Here is a 17,284-nt window from a genome sequence, read left to right as displayed (position 1 = left end):
ACTGTACAGTAGCCCTCTGTACTGCACTGTACTGTACAGTACAGTACTGCACTGCACTGTATGGTACTGTACAATACTGCATTTTACAGTACTGCACTGCACTGCACTGTATGGTACTGTACAGTACTGCTCTGTACTGCACTGAACTCCCTTCATGGGGCTTCAGACCTTCAGGTTGGGAACAATTGGTCACTTTATTGAAGACATGAAGAGTTTAAAGCTGTCAAAAGCAGCGTGGAGTGACTCTTCTTGATGTTTGCGAGTTTCTCCCACATTTCTCGCGGAACTTGAACGTTGCAAAATGCTCTGCGCGCTCGTTGCCATGGTGATGGAGAAACACTCCGATCGGCTGAATAAAGCAGGAGACAGTTTGAGGTTAACGGACAAGAAGTTAAAACCGACGACTGTCCCCTCAACAGAGTCACCTCCCGGTGGACTCTGCTCCTTCCCGGTGGACTCATGTGTGAGAGCAGAGCGGTGCGGAGCGGGAAGGTGTACCGGCAGCTGTTTGAGGCTCAGGTGTGTTTCAGTCACGTTATTTTATCTGAAGTTTGTGCATAAACCACTGGTCCACCTGTTAAAGTGAGCCGTGTGAAGGCTGTGCTGATGGTGATGATGATGATGATGGTGATGGTGATGGTGGTGGTGGTGGTGAGCTAGCTAATGTTAGTTTACATTGTTAGTGTTAGCTGGTTAGCCTACCGCTAATACAATGACGCTAACCAGCTAAGCTAACGCTGTTAGCTACAACACAGTCCCTGGAACACAACGTGACGTCATAAACAGGCAGCAGGGACAGAATACACCTGTACACTGGATGTGAGTACAAGTGCGAGGTACTCGTACTTTACTTGAGTATTTCCTTTTTGTCCTGCTTTGTACTTCGACTCCTCCATATTCACCAGACAGGTGATCAGGTGAGTGACAGGTGATTGTAACCCATGTAGATATTTCTCTGCCAGTACTCTGCGATGTGTTGTGCGAGAATAAGCCAGGGAAACGGGCTGGAGGGCTTTGACTCTTGTTTTACTCAGTCTGTCACAAATAAACACATAGGAGAGACTTGAGTGGTGTACATGAGGAGGCTGACGACACTTCCGCAGACATGCTCCAGTCAGACTCTCAATCATTCATTCAACATGTAAATAACATCTTAACCACATTAACCAATGGACATAAAATAAACACAATTAAACTTCTCCATACCTGTCACAAATAAACACATAGGAGAGACTTGAGTGGTGTACATGAGGAGGCTGACGACACTTCTGCCGAGGAGAGAGGAAAATGTCACATACACACGAAAACAAAAAAAACTCTGCCGTGTATCAGCTCTGAGCTAATGAAGCGTGTCATTGTAAACAGTTAGCAGAAGCTAACGCTAACTAGCGTCATTAAAAGACTGCTTCGGAGTCACATTTCTCACACACACAATGCGGCTAACCATGGAAAACTTTCCCCACAACATCCCGACATGAACTGCACCGACCCCGCTAAACAACAGTCTCATTTAACAACATATTTCTCACATTAGTGTGCAAGAAGTTTACACACGTCTTACCCGCAGACATGCTCCAGTCAGACTCTGACCAGAGCACGCAGGTGCAGACCCTCAAACCTCCTCATCATAGCCCCTCCCCTACACACACGCGCACAGCTCCCCAAAACAGACAGGCAGGAGAGAGAAACCTCAACAGTGTGAAAAATGAAATACATTGAACATTTTGGTGAAATTATATAAAAATAAATATCCAACTGTTACATGATCAGGTGAGTGACAGGTGTGACTGAGTGTTCAGTTAGGAACAGGAAGGCTTTTACTGAAAACATGTTTGTGTTTTGAAGGTTCAGCTGTCCAGATCTCTGCTGGCTGGACGGAGGGACACAAGGACAGACTGTCTGTCTGCGGAGGACAGCAACACACACAGCAGTACAGCCAGCAGGTAGACTGAGGGACAAACGGACAGACAGTAAGACATTGTGTCATCACAGACATCATGACCTGTATGCTCAACATGTTTGTCTTCCTGTCTCTCTCTCTCTGTCCTCCTGTCTCTCTCTCTGTCCTCCCGTCTCTCTCTCTGTCTTCCTGTGTGTGTCTCTCTCTGTCCTCCCGTCTCTCTGTCTTCCTGTGTGTGTCTCTCTCTGTCCTCCCGTCTCTCTGTCTTCCTGTGTCTCTCTCTCTGTCCTCCTGTCTGTCTGTCAGGTGGTTGTGTCCTCCGTCCAGCAGGGGGCAGCAGCCGGATGCTGATGAAGACGTTGACGATGTCGGCGGACTTCCTGACACTCTGGGTTCGTATTGTTGAGTCTGATGATGACGGTTCTCAGTCTTCTTTGTTGCCTTCCTGTTTATATCGGAACATTCTGGAGGCTGAAACCTTAAACTGACGAGCACATTTAAACATCAGACTCAGGAACTGGATTCAGGTCTGACCCTGTCCCCTGATGAAGGACACAAGGACATCGCTTCAGCTTCTGGACAAATCCAAGTGAAGTTTATTGGTTGAATATGATCTATGACTGACACCAACAGACTCATCAGTCTTCTGATCGGCGTTCTATCGGCTGCAGCACCAGCAGTGAAACAGACCAAACATAGACCAGAATCCAAAGTGGTCTCTGGTTTCTGAGCCTTCATCGTTCTTTTAGCCTGTTGAAGATCTGCTGAGTCAGATTCAAAGTGCTGATGTTAAAACTGATTTTCTGCATCAGCGACTGAACGCTGAAGGTTCCTGAGGCTAAAAACCACCAATGAAGGTCCAGTTTGCGTAGGTAGAACCAATCAGGTGAGAGTCTGGATCCAGGGAGGATCAGGATCAGCTGGAAACTGGAGAGTTTCGCTCTCATCCAAGAAGCTTCTTCAGTTCTGATTGGCTGGTGGGGAGTCCCAGGTGTTTAACCTCTGTGGGCTCGTTATCACGGTCGTTGATCCCACGTCGGTCGTTAATGCTCCTGGTCATGTGACGACAGTCACTGAGCTGTTGGAGCCACCTGAGCCCGGGTGTGAAGGACAGTTGTTGGTCACCTGAGCCCAGGTGTGATGGTTGTGAACTCTCCTGTGAAGGGCTGATGGGTGTTGCGGGTGGAGGATCGGTGGTGTTGTAGACCTCCTCCTCTGTTGATGGTTGGTTTCTCTGTTTTTACATAAACTGCCTCCATCACTCAATTCAATCAATTCAATATTCAATATTCAATATTTCTTTATTAGTCCCGCGAGGGGAACCAAACTTACAGCAGCATCAATAAAGCAGACAGAGCAGTAAAACAAGTGCATGCAATTAAAAACAACAAGTATATACAAAAGAGTGGGATAAAAAGAAAGGTCATCCTAAAAAATGTAAATAGTATTTATAGACTGTATGTACAGGTTGTACTGCACAGATTACTCACAGGTTATTCACAGATTATTCACAGATTACTCACAGGTTATTCACAGGTTATTCACAGATTACTCACAGGTTATTCACAGGTTATTCACAGATTATTCACAGGTTATTCACAGATTATTCACAGGTTATTCACAGATTATTCACAGGTTATTCACAGATTACTCACAGGTTATTCACAGGTTATTCACAGGTTATTCAGAGATTACTCACAGATTATTCACAGATTATTCACAGATTACTCACAGGTTATTCACAGATTACTCACAGATTACTCACAGGTTATTCACAGATTACTCACAGATTATTCACAGATTATTCACAGGTTATTCACAGATTACTCACAGGTTATTCACAGATTATTCACAGATTATTCACAGGTTAGAGATTACTCACAGATTATTCACAGATTATTCACAGATTACTCACAGGTTATTCACAGATTACTCACAGGTTATTCACAGATTACTCACAGATTATTCACAGATTACTCACAGGTTATTCACAGATTACTCACAGGTTATTCACAGATTACTCACAGGTTATTCACAGATTATTCACAGATTACTCACAGATTATTCACAGATTACTCACAGATTATTCACAGGTTACTTGGAGCAGTCTTTGTTGTACAGTCTGACAGCTGCAGGGAGGAATGACCTGCGATTCCGCTCCTTCGCACACTTTGGATGAAGCATCCTGTCACTGATGGAGCTCCTCAGTGCAGTGAGTGTGTGTTGGAGGGGGTGGGAGTCATTGACTGTCAGTCCTCTTTGAAACCATCCGTCCTCTCTGTCCACAGTCTGTCCTCCGGTGAGTGTCCCTTCTCTTTCGGGTGCAGGTAAACTGCTGAGTCATGACCTGAGGAACTGGGCCTCCTGTGCTGAGTCATGCGTTTGTTTCACGGTTGTTCGTGTCCTGATCTGCAGCAGATTTCTTTCCTTCGGTTTGGTCTTTCAGGTTCAGGACTTGTGCTGTTCGTTGAAGTTCCTCAGATACTTCAGACACGTCTGGAAGGACAGAAGAACGTTTGCTCTTCTTCACTTCACCACCTCACCTTGACCAGAATCCTTCGTGGATGTGGTTACAGCTCTGGACTACATCTCATAGCTCTTTTTAAGGGTCCAGCACACTCACAGACTTGATGTGATGACATTGAACACATCACAGTTCGTACAACTGAAGTCTGAAGTCTGAAGGTCTGAATTCAGATTCACTGACAGAAACAGCCTCACCTGTCTGTCACCAGTGTTATGCCCCGGTTTAGGGGAACCCTTGGCATAACAGATGCGCTCCCTCCAGGCTTCCCACTCCAAAGAAGGCCAGCAACTGGATAAACCAAATTCAAACAATGTGCAGTTTTATTTATCTTCAGGGGAAGAACAGGCCAACAGAACAAACAGAACAAACTGAAATCACCCTACACTTTCCTAACAAACAAAAGGAAAATAAATGACAAAGTTGTAACCTAAACTCCTGACATAAAACACAGGAGAAAACGGGTGCAAAACAAAAGGCTTCTTCCCCCTACTTCACTGCCCTAACTATTTACACCTATTTACAATATTTACAAGGGTTCAGAGCTTGGTTTTAATACAAAAGTATATGCTGGACTTTCACACTCTCAGAAGCTGCTAATTCAAACAATCTACACATCCTGCTGGTGTCTTTGTGGTGGAAATGCTGGAGAGAGGCCGGGGGAGTGCACGCTGCCGGTTCAAATAGACTGGGGATCCACCCCCTGACCAATCGCGCTGCAGCAGCCATCATCAGGCTCCATCCCTGCTGGAGAGAGAGAGGGAAAAGAGACACACACACACACACACACACACACACACACACACCGGAGGAGGAGACACTGCAGCAAAGAGGAAAAAAAACATTCACACTCACAAATGACCCACAGGGTCATAACACCAGGTACAGAGATAAAGACAACACCTGAGCGAACAGACTGACAGACGGACTCTCTGAAACACAGTGTGGCTGGAAGCTTCACTTTTTGTTGGGCAGTGTTTCATATTCAGTCCACAGCCAATCACAGCTGTAGCTTCACCTGTCATCCTCTCTTTCAGTGGTCGACCGTCCGAGCTCTGACATCATCAAACACCTGACTGAGAAAAAAAGCAAACAACATAAAGACGCTCTGAAACAGATGGAGACGGAGCTGACAGAGGTCACTCTGGTACTGTGCACACTGATATACTGCAGTAGTATGATACACCTGAGGCAGTCTTCAGGTGTATCATATTCACACTCATATACACACAACGCTGCTTCTTACCTGAACTAATTTACATGTTGTGTCTCAGGTGTGTGAGACTCAGGTGAGAACTGTCAGTCTGGAGCTGCTGTCCTCCTTGCAGGAGATGGACCTCAGATTGGACACCCTGAAGGACAGAATGGAACAGCTGGAACACCTGGAGCGTGTCGGTGTGCAGGTACACATGAACACCTGGAGCGTGTCAGTGTGCAGGTACACATGAACACCTGGAGCGTGTCAGTGTGCAGGTACACAGTGATGAGCTGCTCCAACAGCCTCACCTTGAGGTCCATTCAGCAGCTGCTCTGCTGCTCTCAGAACTTAAGAGAACATGGACGAGGAGTCCTTCAAGTGCTGAAATGGAAATGTGTCCGAAAGTGATGAAAACCTAAAGTGTGTGTGTGTGTGTGTGTGTGTGTGTGTGTGTGTGTGTGTGTGTGTGTGTGTGTGTGTGTGTGTGTGTGTGTAGGAGGTGTATGTTCTCTGGGACGAGGTGGAGGAGGAGATGAAGCTGAGGAAGATTAGAATCATGGAGCTGAATCACAAACTGACCAAATCTGAGAGTCAACGAATCGATCAGGTCAGACTAGTTTCATCACGCGCTCTTCATCACACACTCTTCATCACGCGCTCTTTATCACAGGCTCTTCATCACGCGCTCTTCATCACGCGCTCTTTATCACGCGCTCTTCATCACAGGCTCTTCATCACGCACTCTTCATCACACGCTCTTCATCACAGGCTCTTCATCACAGGCTCTTCATCACGCGCTCTTCATCACGCACTCTTCATCACGCGCTCTTTATCACAGGCTCTTCATCACAGGCTCTTCATCACGCGCTCTTCATCACAGGCTCTTCATCATGCCCTCTTTATCACAGGCTCTTCATCACAGGCTCTTCATCACGCGCTCTTCATCACGCCCTCTTTATCACAGGCTCTTCATCACAGGCTCTTCATCACGCGCTCTTCATCACAGGCTCTTCATCACGCCCTCTTTATCACAGGCTCTTCATCACAGGCTCTTCATCACGCGCTCTTCATCACAGGCTCTTCATCACAGGCTCTTCATCACGCGCTCTTTATCACGCGCTCTTCATCACAGGCTCTTCATCACAGGCTCTTCATCACGCCCTCTTCATCACAGGCTGTTCATCACGCGCTCTTCATCACGCGCTCTTCATCACAGGCTGTTCATCACGTGCTGTTCATCACGTGCTCTTCATCACGCGCTCTTAATCACAGGCTGTTCATCACGTGCTGTTCATCACGTGCTCTTCATCACGCGCTCTTAATCACAGGCTCTTCATCACAGGCTCTTCATCACACCCTCTTTATCACAGGCTCTTCATCACAGGCTCTTCATCACAGGCTCTTCATCACGTGCTCTTAATCACAGGCTCTTTATCACGCGCTCTTCATCACGCGCTCTTCATCACAGGCTCTTCATCACGCCCTCTTTATCACAGGCTCTTCATCACAGGCTCTTCATCACGCGCTCTTCATCACAGGCTGTTCATCACGCGCTCTTCATCACGCCCTCTTCATCACAGGCTCTTCATCACAGGCTGTTCATCACGCGCTCTTCATCACGCGCTCTTAATCACAGGCTGTTCATCACGCGCTGTTCATCACAGGCTCTTCATCACGCCCTCTTCATCACAGGCTCTTCATCACAGGCTGTTCATCACGCGCTCTTCATCACGCGCTCTTAATCACAGGCTCTTCATCACAGGCTCTTCATCACAGGCTCTTCATCACGCCCTCTTTATCACAGGCTCTTCATCACAGGCTCTTCATCACGCGCTCTTCATCACAGGCTGTTCATCACGCGCTCTTCATCACGCCCTCTTCATCACAGGCTCTTCATCACAGGCTGTTCATCACGCGCTCTTCATCACGCGCTCTTAATCACAGGCTGTTCATCACGCGCTGTTCATCACAGGCTCTTCATCACGCCCTCTTCATCACAGGCTCTTCATCACAGGCTGTTCATCACGCGCTCTTCATCACGCGCTCTTAATCACAGGCTCTTCATCACAGGCTCTTCATCACAGGCTCTTCATCACGCCCTCTTCATCACAGGCTCTTCATCACGCGCTCTTCATCACAGGCTCTTCATCACGCCCTCTTTATCACAGGCTCTTCATCACAGGCTGTTCATCACGCGCTCTTAATCACGCCCTCTTTATCACAGGCTCTTCATCACGCGCTCTTCATCACAGGCTCTTCATCACAGGCTGTTCATCACGCGCTGTTCATCACGCGCTCTTAATCACAGGCTCTTCATCACGCGCTCTTCATCACAGGCTCTTCATCACAGGCTCTTCATCACGCCCTCTTTATCACAGGCTCTTCATCACAGGCTCTTCATCGCAGGCTCTTCATCACGTGCTCTTAATCACAGGCTCTTCATCACAGGCTCTTCATCACGCGCTCTTCATCACAGTCTCTTCATCACGCCCTCTTTATCACAGGCTCTTCATCACAGGCTCTTCATCACGCGCTCTTCATCACGCCCTCTTTATCACAGGCTCTTCATCACAGGCTCTTCATCACGCGCTCTTCATCACGCCCTCTTTATCACAGGCTCTTCATCACAGGCTCTTCATCACGCGCTCTTCATCACAGTCTCTTCATCACGCCCTCTTTATCACAGGCTCTTCATCACAGGCTCTTCATCACGCGCTCTTCATCACGCCCTCTTTATCACAGGCTCTTCATCACAGGCTCTTCATCACGCGCTCTTCATCACAGGCTCTTCATCACGCGCTCTTTATCACAGGCTCTTCATCACGCCCTCTTTATCACAGGCTCTTCATCACAGGCTCTTCATCACGCCCTCTTTATCACAGGCTGTTCATCACAGGCTGTTCATCACGCGCTCTTAATCACAGGCTCTTCATCACAGGCTCTTCATCACGCGCTCTTAATCACAGGCTCTTCATCACAGGCTCTTCATCACGCCCTCTTTATCACAGGCTCTTCATCACAGGCTGTTCATCACGCGCTCTTCATCACGCGCTCTTCATCACAGGCTCTTCATCACGCGCTCTTTATCACGCGCTCTTCATCACAGGCTCTTCATCACGCGCTCTTCATCACGCGCTCTTCATCACAGGCTCCTTATCACAGGCTCTTTATCACGCGCTCTTCATCACAGGCTCTTCATCACAGGCTCTTCATCACAGGCTCTTCATCACTTGCTCTTCATCATGCGCTCTTGATCACAGGCTCTTCATCACGCGCTCTTTATCACTTGCTCTTCATCATGCGCTCTTTATCACAGGCTCTTCATCACAGGCTCTTCATCACTTGCTCTTCATCATGTGCTCTTGATCACAGGCTCTTCATCACAGGCTCTTTTTCACAGGCTCTTCATCACAGGCTCTTTATCACAGGCTCTTCATCACAGGCTCTTTATCACAGGCTCTTCATCACAGGCTCTTTATCACAGGCTCTTCATCACGCGCTCTTCATCACGCGCTCTTTATCACAAGCTCTTCATCACGCAGCTCAGAACGTGTTAATCTAACTGTAGAGCGTGGACTCTCTGTCCGTCTGTGTGAACATGCGTCCTGTGTGTGGACTTCACACCGCTGAGGATTCTGGGACATGTAGTGTCCAGTTTCGCCACATGTTCACTATTAAAAAACTTTGAATAAATGAACGATGCGGTGGGGGCAGGGCTTCAATCAATGAAATGAAAGATAATTATTAAAACTAAATGAAAAACACTTGAAAAGCTGCAGACATGAAGGACAGAAGAGGAAGTCCACCACGCTGTCAGACGATTGGTCGGTTGTTTGTCAGAGTGACAGAATTAAGGCAGAACTCAACTCTGAGTGTCTCTCGTAGGTCAGAGCTGTGCTCAGGAAGTTCTGCCACTGGCTGGAGAAGATCGGCTTCCTGCCTCCACCTGACGTCTGCAGACTGATCCACACCGAAGCCACGGTAACCCAGCGCCCCCTTTGACCTCTGACCCCTGACACCCACGCACTCACACGTCTTCTCTGTCTGTGTCTCAGATGCTGAATCAGTCTCTTCTGGCCAATCGTCGCAGTGCAGCTCATCTGCTGCTGCTCCTACGGGAGGAGAGCCTGCAGCAGGAGTCGCTCCTCCGTCTGCACTGGGAGGACTGTCTGAGCCGCTGGAGGAGGAGCAGAGTCAATGAGGTCATAGAAAGCTTCAGGTTGGTGGAGCACCAGGATCTAGATTCAGGTCCAGATGGTCCTGTCCAACAGCAGAGACATCAGTCTGAACTTTTCTGGCAGCTGAATCAGTTGTACTTGTATCCGCTGCTTCAGTATCATAGTACTTGTATCAACTGCTTCAGTATTGTAGTACTTGTGTTGTAGGACTCTCTGCAGCAGTGATGAGGAGCAGCAGCTGTTCTCAGATCAGCAGACGGTTCAGATGATGAAACAAACTCAGAGACAACGCTGTGACATCATCGACCAGATGTGGTAACAGCAGCAGAGACGCTGCTCTCTGTTGTCTGATTGGTTCAGTTGATCAGTCACAACAACGCTGTCCTTAAAAAGAAGACAGTTGTGACAGAACTGTCTTTTCACTGGCTGGACAGCCAGTCAGTCCAATTGTCCAGTCATATCCCGTCTCTCTGTTTCAGCTCTCTGGTCCCGCCCTCCTGCTCCACTGCTCTGGTGTCTGATTGGTTCAACCAGCTGACAACCGTCAATCAGCGAATCGGTAACTGTCTTCACGTTTGTGTCCGCCTGGTTTCATTTTCACTTCAAATCCGCAGTGTTCCTCACTAACGCTTCATTTTACAGGTCTGTGATTTCATGGTAAGTCGATGATAATTAACAACTTCTCCGAGATTTCTTAAAATTTACTCCAACATTATTCTGCTGTTTCCTAATGAGCAGTGAAAACAGCTGCTGTGCTGAGGGTGAAACGCCCCAAAGAGTCGACAGAAGGAAGTATAGAAGCATAGTTAGGCTCATATGCAAAACGTAGAGGGATTGTACTCCTTTGTAATCAGGTCTCCTTTCTTCTACATGGACATTATAGTGTAGAGTGGAGGCCTATGGTTGAACAGAGTCTGCAGGTTAACAACTGAGAGCCTCGCCGGGCACAGCTGAGGCCAGTGATGGCTGAACCTCAACAGGAGGGAATGGACACGAGCATTCAGTCATGTTTTATTTTCACCGTTCTGTGGAAATTTGATTTAAATGTACTGCATTTGGAAACTTGTCGCTCAGTGTGTGTCTGCGCTTGTGTGTGTTCAGACAGTCTTCATGTGGAGTTCATCCAGCAGCTGCGCCGTCGTTACGAACAGACGTGGCAGGATCGACTGGCTGAGGTGGAGCGCTGCGAGGTGAAGACATACCGAGCAAGTTCAGATCCAAGCTGGAATCTCTCCTGATGAGCTCACACGCTTCACTGCATCAGCTACACGCTTCACTGCATATACTGTGCATTTTACTGCATTCAGTACATGTTTCACTGCATTTACTGTGTGTTCTACTGCATGTACTACGTTTCACTGCATCAACTACGTTTCACTGCGCTTACTTCACGTTTCACTGCATTTCGTTTTGAAGTGTTTGAAACCGTGACATTAAACTTTTTTTAAGTATTGCTGGTCTTTTAATGTGGTGAAACTTTATTAGAAACAAGAAAAAAACAGTGATCACACCTCACCTGTCCTCAAACTACTGACGGTCTGTCGACCGTGTGATACATGAATTACATGCGTGTTGTAGTACAACAGTCTAACTCTCATGTTGTATCTTGTGTAGTTGACTGGACTCAGAGCTCAAACCTGAAAACTGAGTTCAGGACTGAAGAGATGCTGCGTTCAGTCGCTGCTGAAACCACAACATGTCCTCTTTACTGACTCTGACCAATCAGATGGTTTGGTGTTGTTATTGATTATTGTCTTATATTTTTATGGTGTTATCCTGCAGGAGGCGCTCTCAGCTCTGCAGCTGTCAGAGGAGGAGGTGAACAACATCGTCAGCTCTCAGCTCCTGACTCTGATTGGACGAAGCCAAAATCAGGATGAAGAGCGATTGGCTGCTTTAGATGTCAGTCACACAAATCTCATTGAGACTTTGACCGTGTCTAAATGTCCACCCTCACTCACCTGTCTGTGTTTATGTTACCTGTCTGTCTACCTGTCTGTCTGCAGCTGTGTTGTGACTCTGTGGCACGTCGTGCTCTCAGCCTCACCAGGTGTGTGTTTGTTGTGATGAAAGGAGCAGCGTTGCTATGGGAGACACACAGCTGCAGGTTAGCGAAGAGAGAAGAAGAGCTACAGCAACACCTGGACAACCTCAGAGACACACAGCAGCAACACATACAGGTGAGTCTCACCTGAACAACACATACAGGTGAGTCTCACCTGAACCACACACACAGGTGAGTCTCACCTGAACAACTTACACGGGTGAGTCTCACCTGAACCACACACACAGGTGAGTCATCAGTCCATCTCAGGTTCATCTTGTGTGTACCAATCTGAGGGACAGACTGTCACCTGAGGTGGGCGGGGCTTGTGAGCATCTGTCTGTCATGATGCTTTGCTGCTGTGTTGTCAGAGGAAGAAGGTGCATCTGGACGACCTTCTGGCTGAACTCCGTCAGCAGAGCAGTGAGGACGCTCTGAAAACATCTCTGGACAAAACTGTCCGCTATCTGCAGGACATCAAACACAGGTACAGCAGGATGTATGCTAAAGCTAATGCTTCTTCAGAATAATGAAGCTAGCTTGACTGTTGTCAGGGGAGGTGGGAAAGGTTGGGTCGGGGGGCGAGGGCCCTGAATCAGGTCAGGTGTAAATTGATTGCAGTATTATGTAGTGTTTGAACCTGAACAGACAGTTAGAGGACTTTTTGAACTTTTTTACAAAGTCACCAACAGGCTTTAGAAAATGAAACATAGTTAGTCGACCAGAAGCAGATTCCATCACATCTTCCTCGTTAAACGTTCTCATTGGACCATCTATCGTCACATCAGCGTACATCAGATCCACCACACAGCACGTCACTGTTAAAGCCCGTTCACCTGCTGCCAACAGTGATGAAGAGCGGCAGCAGCAAATACCAGCAGCTGAGTTTTCAATAAACTAATGCTGTGACTGGTGTGTAACTGCATGCCACGTTACCCAGAGCACAGAAGGACAGACTCTGACTCATCCCTGAGCAATCATCTGAACGGTTTCTGACTGTCGATTCTCTGCTAGAGCTCAGCTAAAAACACAGAATCATCAGCAGGTCGTCGGCTGTGAGTGGAGGTCTGATCCCACTGCGTCACGTTAGAGGACGTCAGTCAGCAGGAAGACTCACTGAGCCGAAAGCAAGAAGAAGAAGAATCAGGGGGAGACATTCCCCTTTATTGTCACACACACATGCACACAGCACACGGAGGTGAAATTTGTCTTCCGCCTTTCACCCATCCTGGTCGTCCTTCCTCCGCGGCAGACCAGGAGCGGTGGGCAGCCAGACCGGCGCCCGGGGACCCATCTTCTTCGTCACCATTGGTCAGGTGGTGATCTTCTTGCATGTTTTTAGTGGGGGTATATTTTTACGGAGGATACCCCAGGTGAACACGGGGAGAACATGCAAACTCCACACAGAAAGGCCCTCCTCGAGCAGCAGGCACCGAAGCATGGTGGAGGACACACCCAGTGCCCGCAGCGAGATTCGAACCCGGGACCTTCTTGCTGTGAGGCGACAGTGTTGCCACTGTGCCACCGTGCCACAAACAGGTGCACAGAAACTCACCGAGTCACACGTCAAATATTCTGCTCTCAGGGGCGGTGTCGCATTGGGGGGGTGGGCTGATGGTTTGGGAATGGGATTGGATTATGTCGTGTGTCTCTGTTATTTAATTGCATTTTATTCTAACTGTGAGGGTTTAAATTAAGAGCTGAGTAGAAAACAGCAGCGTGTCAGTGATGAGTTCACGCTGAAGCTGAAGCTGAAGCCATGTGCTCATTTAATGCTTCATTGGATGTTTAAAAGTCTGCCAGCAGATTCCTCACTGAAGGTTTTCATGTTTCACCGTCCTCACAGAGAAGAAGTCGACCCATGGAATGTTTCAGAAGCCTGACTTCAAAAAAGTTTTATGTTTCACGTTTGTGTTCATAATGACACAGAGTGTGACCCTGAGAGACGGACGGGCTGGACCTGAAAACATCCTGCTGCGTGTTCATGATGATGTCTGACTGACAGGAGAGCTTTCAGATGAACGTCAGTGTTCAGCAGCAGGATGATCCAAATCCACTGAGATGGAGAGACGGACATTTTTATTCTGTCACAGCAGGAAACAAGGCTTTTATTGTGAAGGTTTGGCAGTCTGACTTCCTCTGTGTGTGTGTGTGTGTGTGTGTGTGTGTGCATGCATGTACAGCTGGAGTGAGTGTGTGTCTGAACAGTGTCGGCTGTTGGATCGTCTCCCATCTGTCTCTCTGGAGGAACTCCTGTCCTACAGCAGCAGCCTCCACTCCTTCTACCACCTCAGACACACCTGCACACAGGTAACCATAGAAACCACTCAGTCATGTGCTGGCTCCCTGAATTGTCATCAGAAACACGTTAAAGTGAAACATGTTAAAGTGGAAACATGTTAAAGTGGAAACATGTTAAAGTGACACATGTTAAAGTGACACATGTTAAAGTGAAACACGTTAACGTGGAAACACGTTAAAGTGACACACGTTAAAGTGGAAACATGTTAAAGTGACACATGTTAAAGTGACACACGTTAAAGTGAAACATGTTAAAGTGGAAACATGTTAAAGTGGAAACATGTTAAAGTGACACATGTTAAAGTGACACATGTTAAAGTGAAACACGTTAACGTGGAAACACGTTAAAGTGACACACGTTAAAGTGGAAACACGTTAAAGTGGAAACATGTTAAAGTTGAAACATGTTAAAGTGAAACACGTTAACGTGGAAACACGTTAAAGTGACACACGTTAAAGTGGAAACATGTTAAAGTGGAAACATGTTAAAGTGACACATGTTAAAGTGAAACACGTTAACGTGGAAACACGTTAAAGTGACACGTTAAAGTGAAACATGTTAAAGTGACACACGTTAAAGTGGAAACACGTTAAGTGGAACACGTTAAAGTGAAACATGTTAAAGTGGAAACATGTTAAAGTTGAAACACGTTAAAGTGACACATGTTAAAGTGACACACGTTAAAGTGAAACACGGTAACGTGGAAACACGTTAAAGTGACACACGTTAAAGTGGAAACACGTTAAAGTGACACGTTAAAGTGAAACATGTTAAAGTGGAAACATGTTAAAGTTGAAACATGTTAAAGTGACACACGTTAAAGTGGAAACACGTTAAAGTGACACATGTTAAAGTGACACATGTTAAAGTGACACATGTTAAAGTGACACACGTTAAAGTGACACATGTTAAAGTGGAAGCATGTTAAAGTGGAAACATGTTAAAGTGAGACATGTTAAAGTGACACACGTTAAAGTGACACATGTTAAAGTGAAACATGTTAAAGTGGAAACATGTTAAAGTGGAAACATGTTAAAGTGACACATGTTAAAGTGACACATGTTAAAGTGACACACGTTAAAGTGACACATGTTAAAGTGACACATGTTAAAGTGGAAACACTTCTGTCCGTCATGGTCGACGTGTCAGCAGTGATGTCATGGAGTTGAGTGAGCGTCTTCGTTAAAGAGACACACGCTGACATCCAGAAACTCCTCAGAGTCCGTCCAGAGGAGCAGAAGGAGCTCCTTTACTCCCTGCAGGAGCTTCAAGAGCGTCCACTCATTAGAGAGGCGACAATCAATAATCTGATCAGTGTCTGGGCAGAAAGATCATTGAAGTATCAGCTCAGGCTGTATGAACACGTGGGCTCCAGGGTCAGGTGACTCATGTCCACAGCTGCTGATCTGAAAATGTGATCGTCCTCCTCAGAGTCCAGAAGAACCGCAGAACCTCGACCCATCGGCCCCCAACCCGGAACCCAGTGAGGGCCCTGAAGTCCAGAAACGGGAGCAGGTGACGGACAATCATCCAGTCAGCTGGCAGAATGACACTGACCCCACCCAGCCCTCTCAGGATTGGTTGACTGAGGTGACATTCTGATCAGTGGCTGACAAACAGTTGTTGACTTCTCATTGGTCAAGAAAAAACATCTGTTTGTGGTGTGTGTGTCTGTGTGTGTCTGTGTGTGTCTGTGTGTGTCTGTCTGTGTGTGTCTGTGTGTCTAGGCGGAGTCCTCTTTGCTTGAGCTGTGTGACATCAACAGTGATGTCATACTTACATCATCCAGGGGGGTTGCCTATATTGGCCCGTCCTTCAGATGCCCCGCCCCCAACCTCCCACATGGCGTGCAGCAGGAAACACACCTGAGTGTGTTTCCTGTGGAGCTGCTCATACACACACTCAGCAGGTACACACACACACACACACACACACACACACACACACACACACACACACACACACATACGGCTGACTGTGTGTGTTTGATGTCCAGGACGAGGATGCTGTTCTTGGACCACCTGGAGCAGCATTTCCATGACGTCCTCAGCTCGGCTGCTGCCATGGCAACAGACAAGAAGGAGGCGGTGCGTTTGGAGCAGGAGCTCCACCTGCAGCACCTGAACCCCCATCACATCGAGACCCACATATGCCAGCCCCGCCTGGGTAACACAGACACACACGCACACACACACACACACATATACATGCGCACATTCATATACAGGTGTCGCTCTGTGTGTCGTCAGTGGAGTTGCAGCTCCACAGACGGCGTGTGGATGCTCACTGTGAGGAGGTGCTGGACATGTTGACCTCCTGCAGGGTGGAGCTGCAGGAGCTGCAGAGCTCCATCAGCAGGAAGAACCAGGAGTTCACCATCATTCTGTCCAGCATGGAGGACAACGTCCTGACAGCGGACGGCAGCCGACGGTAACAGCTGATCTGTGGTCAGCTCACAGACTGTTCAAACGTCCCGCTGAAGAGTCTGAAACGTCTGTTTCTGTCTCCATCTGTCTCTGTCTCCGCAGTGTGGACACTGTGAGCGCAGCCCTGCAGCTCCGGCTGGATCAACACATCAGAGACGTCCAGCGATGTAAGACCGTCTTCACACAGACAGTTCAGGTCAGACTGGAGGAGGTCAGAGACAGGACAACACGACTCCTGGACTCCTTCAGGTAAGAACACCTGGAGGTCGCTGACAGAAGAAGACCGAAAATGAAGAGACTGAAGCAAACGTCTCTCCTCCTGCAGGCTCTTCAGTGAAGGAGGTGATTTTAGTCCTAAGGAGGTGAAGTTGTTTCAGAGGAGGCTGAAGGAGGAAACCAAACGGATCAGTATGACAGAAGAGTCCATCTTCAGTCAGCTGGAGGCGTTTGAGTCCTCGAGTCTACAGCAGGTACGACGTCCTTTAACACAGAGTCACTCAGGTTCAAACAGGTTCACACTCAAACCAGATCAGTGGCCTCACACACACCTGTGCAGTTTGACTGTCCAATGACAGCATCAAGATCTCACCTGCAGAGAAAAACTAGATCTACACTCTGAGACCAAAGCGTGTGTCCTCTGTCCAGGTGAAGGAGACGTCTGGGCGTCTCCAGGAGAAACTGTCCCTCCTGAAGTCTGAGGTGACATTCAGAG

General features: G+C 47.6%; 1 protein-coding gene across 1 annotated transcript in view; it reads left to right on the top strand.

Moving 5' to 3' along the window:
• Window positions 1-367: 367 nt before the first annotated feature.
• ccdc180 (coiled-coil domain containing 180) overlaps window positions 368-17,284 on the top strand; it is a 21,931-nt gene continuing 5,014 nt past the window's right edge. The window contains exons 1-22 of the mRNA XM_076730601.1: window positions 368-519; window positions 1,846-1,943; window positions 2,207-2,292; window positions 5,462-5,571; window positions 5,699-5,827; window positions 6,119-6,229; window positions 9,508-9,603; window positions 9,678-9,841; window positions 10,008-10,115; window positions 10,280-10,359; window positions 10,902-10,990; window positions 11,583-11,702; window positions 11,807-11,980; window positions 12,216-12,331; window positions 14,028-14,154; window positions 15,578-15,736; window positions 15,874-16,055; window positions 16,143-16,312; window positions 16,396-16,576; window positions 16,675-16,821; window positions 16,898-17,042; window positions 17,218-17,284. The exon at window positions 17,218-17,284 is cut by the window's right edge and continues 50 nt beyond it. Coding sequence (XP_076586716.1) covers window positions 460-519; window positions 1,846-1,943; window positions 2,207-2,292; window positions 5,462-5,571; window positions 5,699-5,827; window positions 6,119-6,229; window positions 9,508-9,603; window positions 9,678-9,841; window positions 10,008-10,115; window positions 10,280-10,359; window positions 10,902-10,990; window positions 11,583-11,702; window positions 11,807-11,980; window positions 12,216-12,331; window positions 14,028-14,154; window positions 15,578-15,736; window positions 15,874-16,055; window positions 16,143-16,312; window positions 16,396-16,576; window positions 16,675-16,821; window positions 16,898-17,042; window positions 17,218-17,284 — 2,719 coding nt within the window. The 5' untranslated portion in view covers window positions 368-459. The remainder of the gene's footprint in view (window positions 520-1,845; window positions 1,944-2,206; window positions 2,293-5,461; window positions 5,572-5,698; window positions 5,828-6,118; window positions 6,230-9,507; window positions 9,604-9,677; window positions 9,842-10,007; window positions 10,116-10,279; window positions 10,360-10,901; window positions 10,991-11,582; window positions 11,703-11,806; window positions 11,981-12,215; window positions 12,332-14,027; window positions 14,155-15,577; window positions 15,737-15,873; window positions 16,056-16,142; window positions 16,313-16,395; window positions 16,577-16,674; window positions 16,822-16,897; window positions 17,043-17,217) is intronic.

Source organism: Chaetodon auriga, chromosome 5 (genome assembly GCF_051107435.1).
Source record: "Chaetodon auriga isolate fChaAug3 chromosome 5, fChaAug3.hap1, whole genome shotgun sequence".
Taxonomy (NCBI): Eukaryota; Metazoa; Chordata; class Actinopteri; order Chaetodontiformes; family Chaetodontidae; genus Chaetodon; species Chaetodon auriga.
This window is presented reverse-complemented; position numbering and strand designations above follow the sequence as displayed.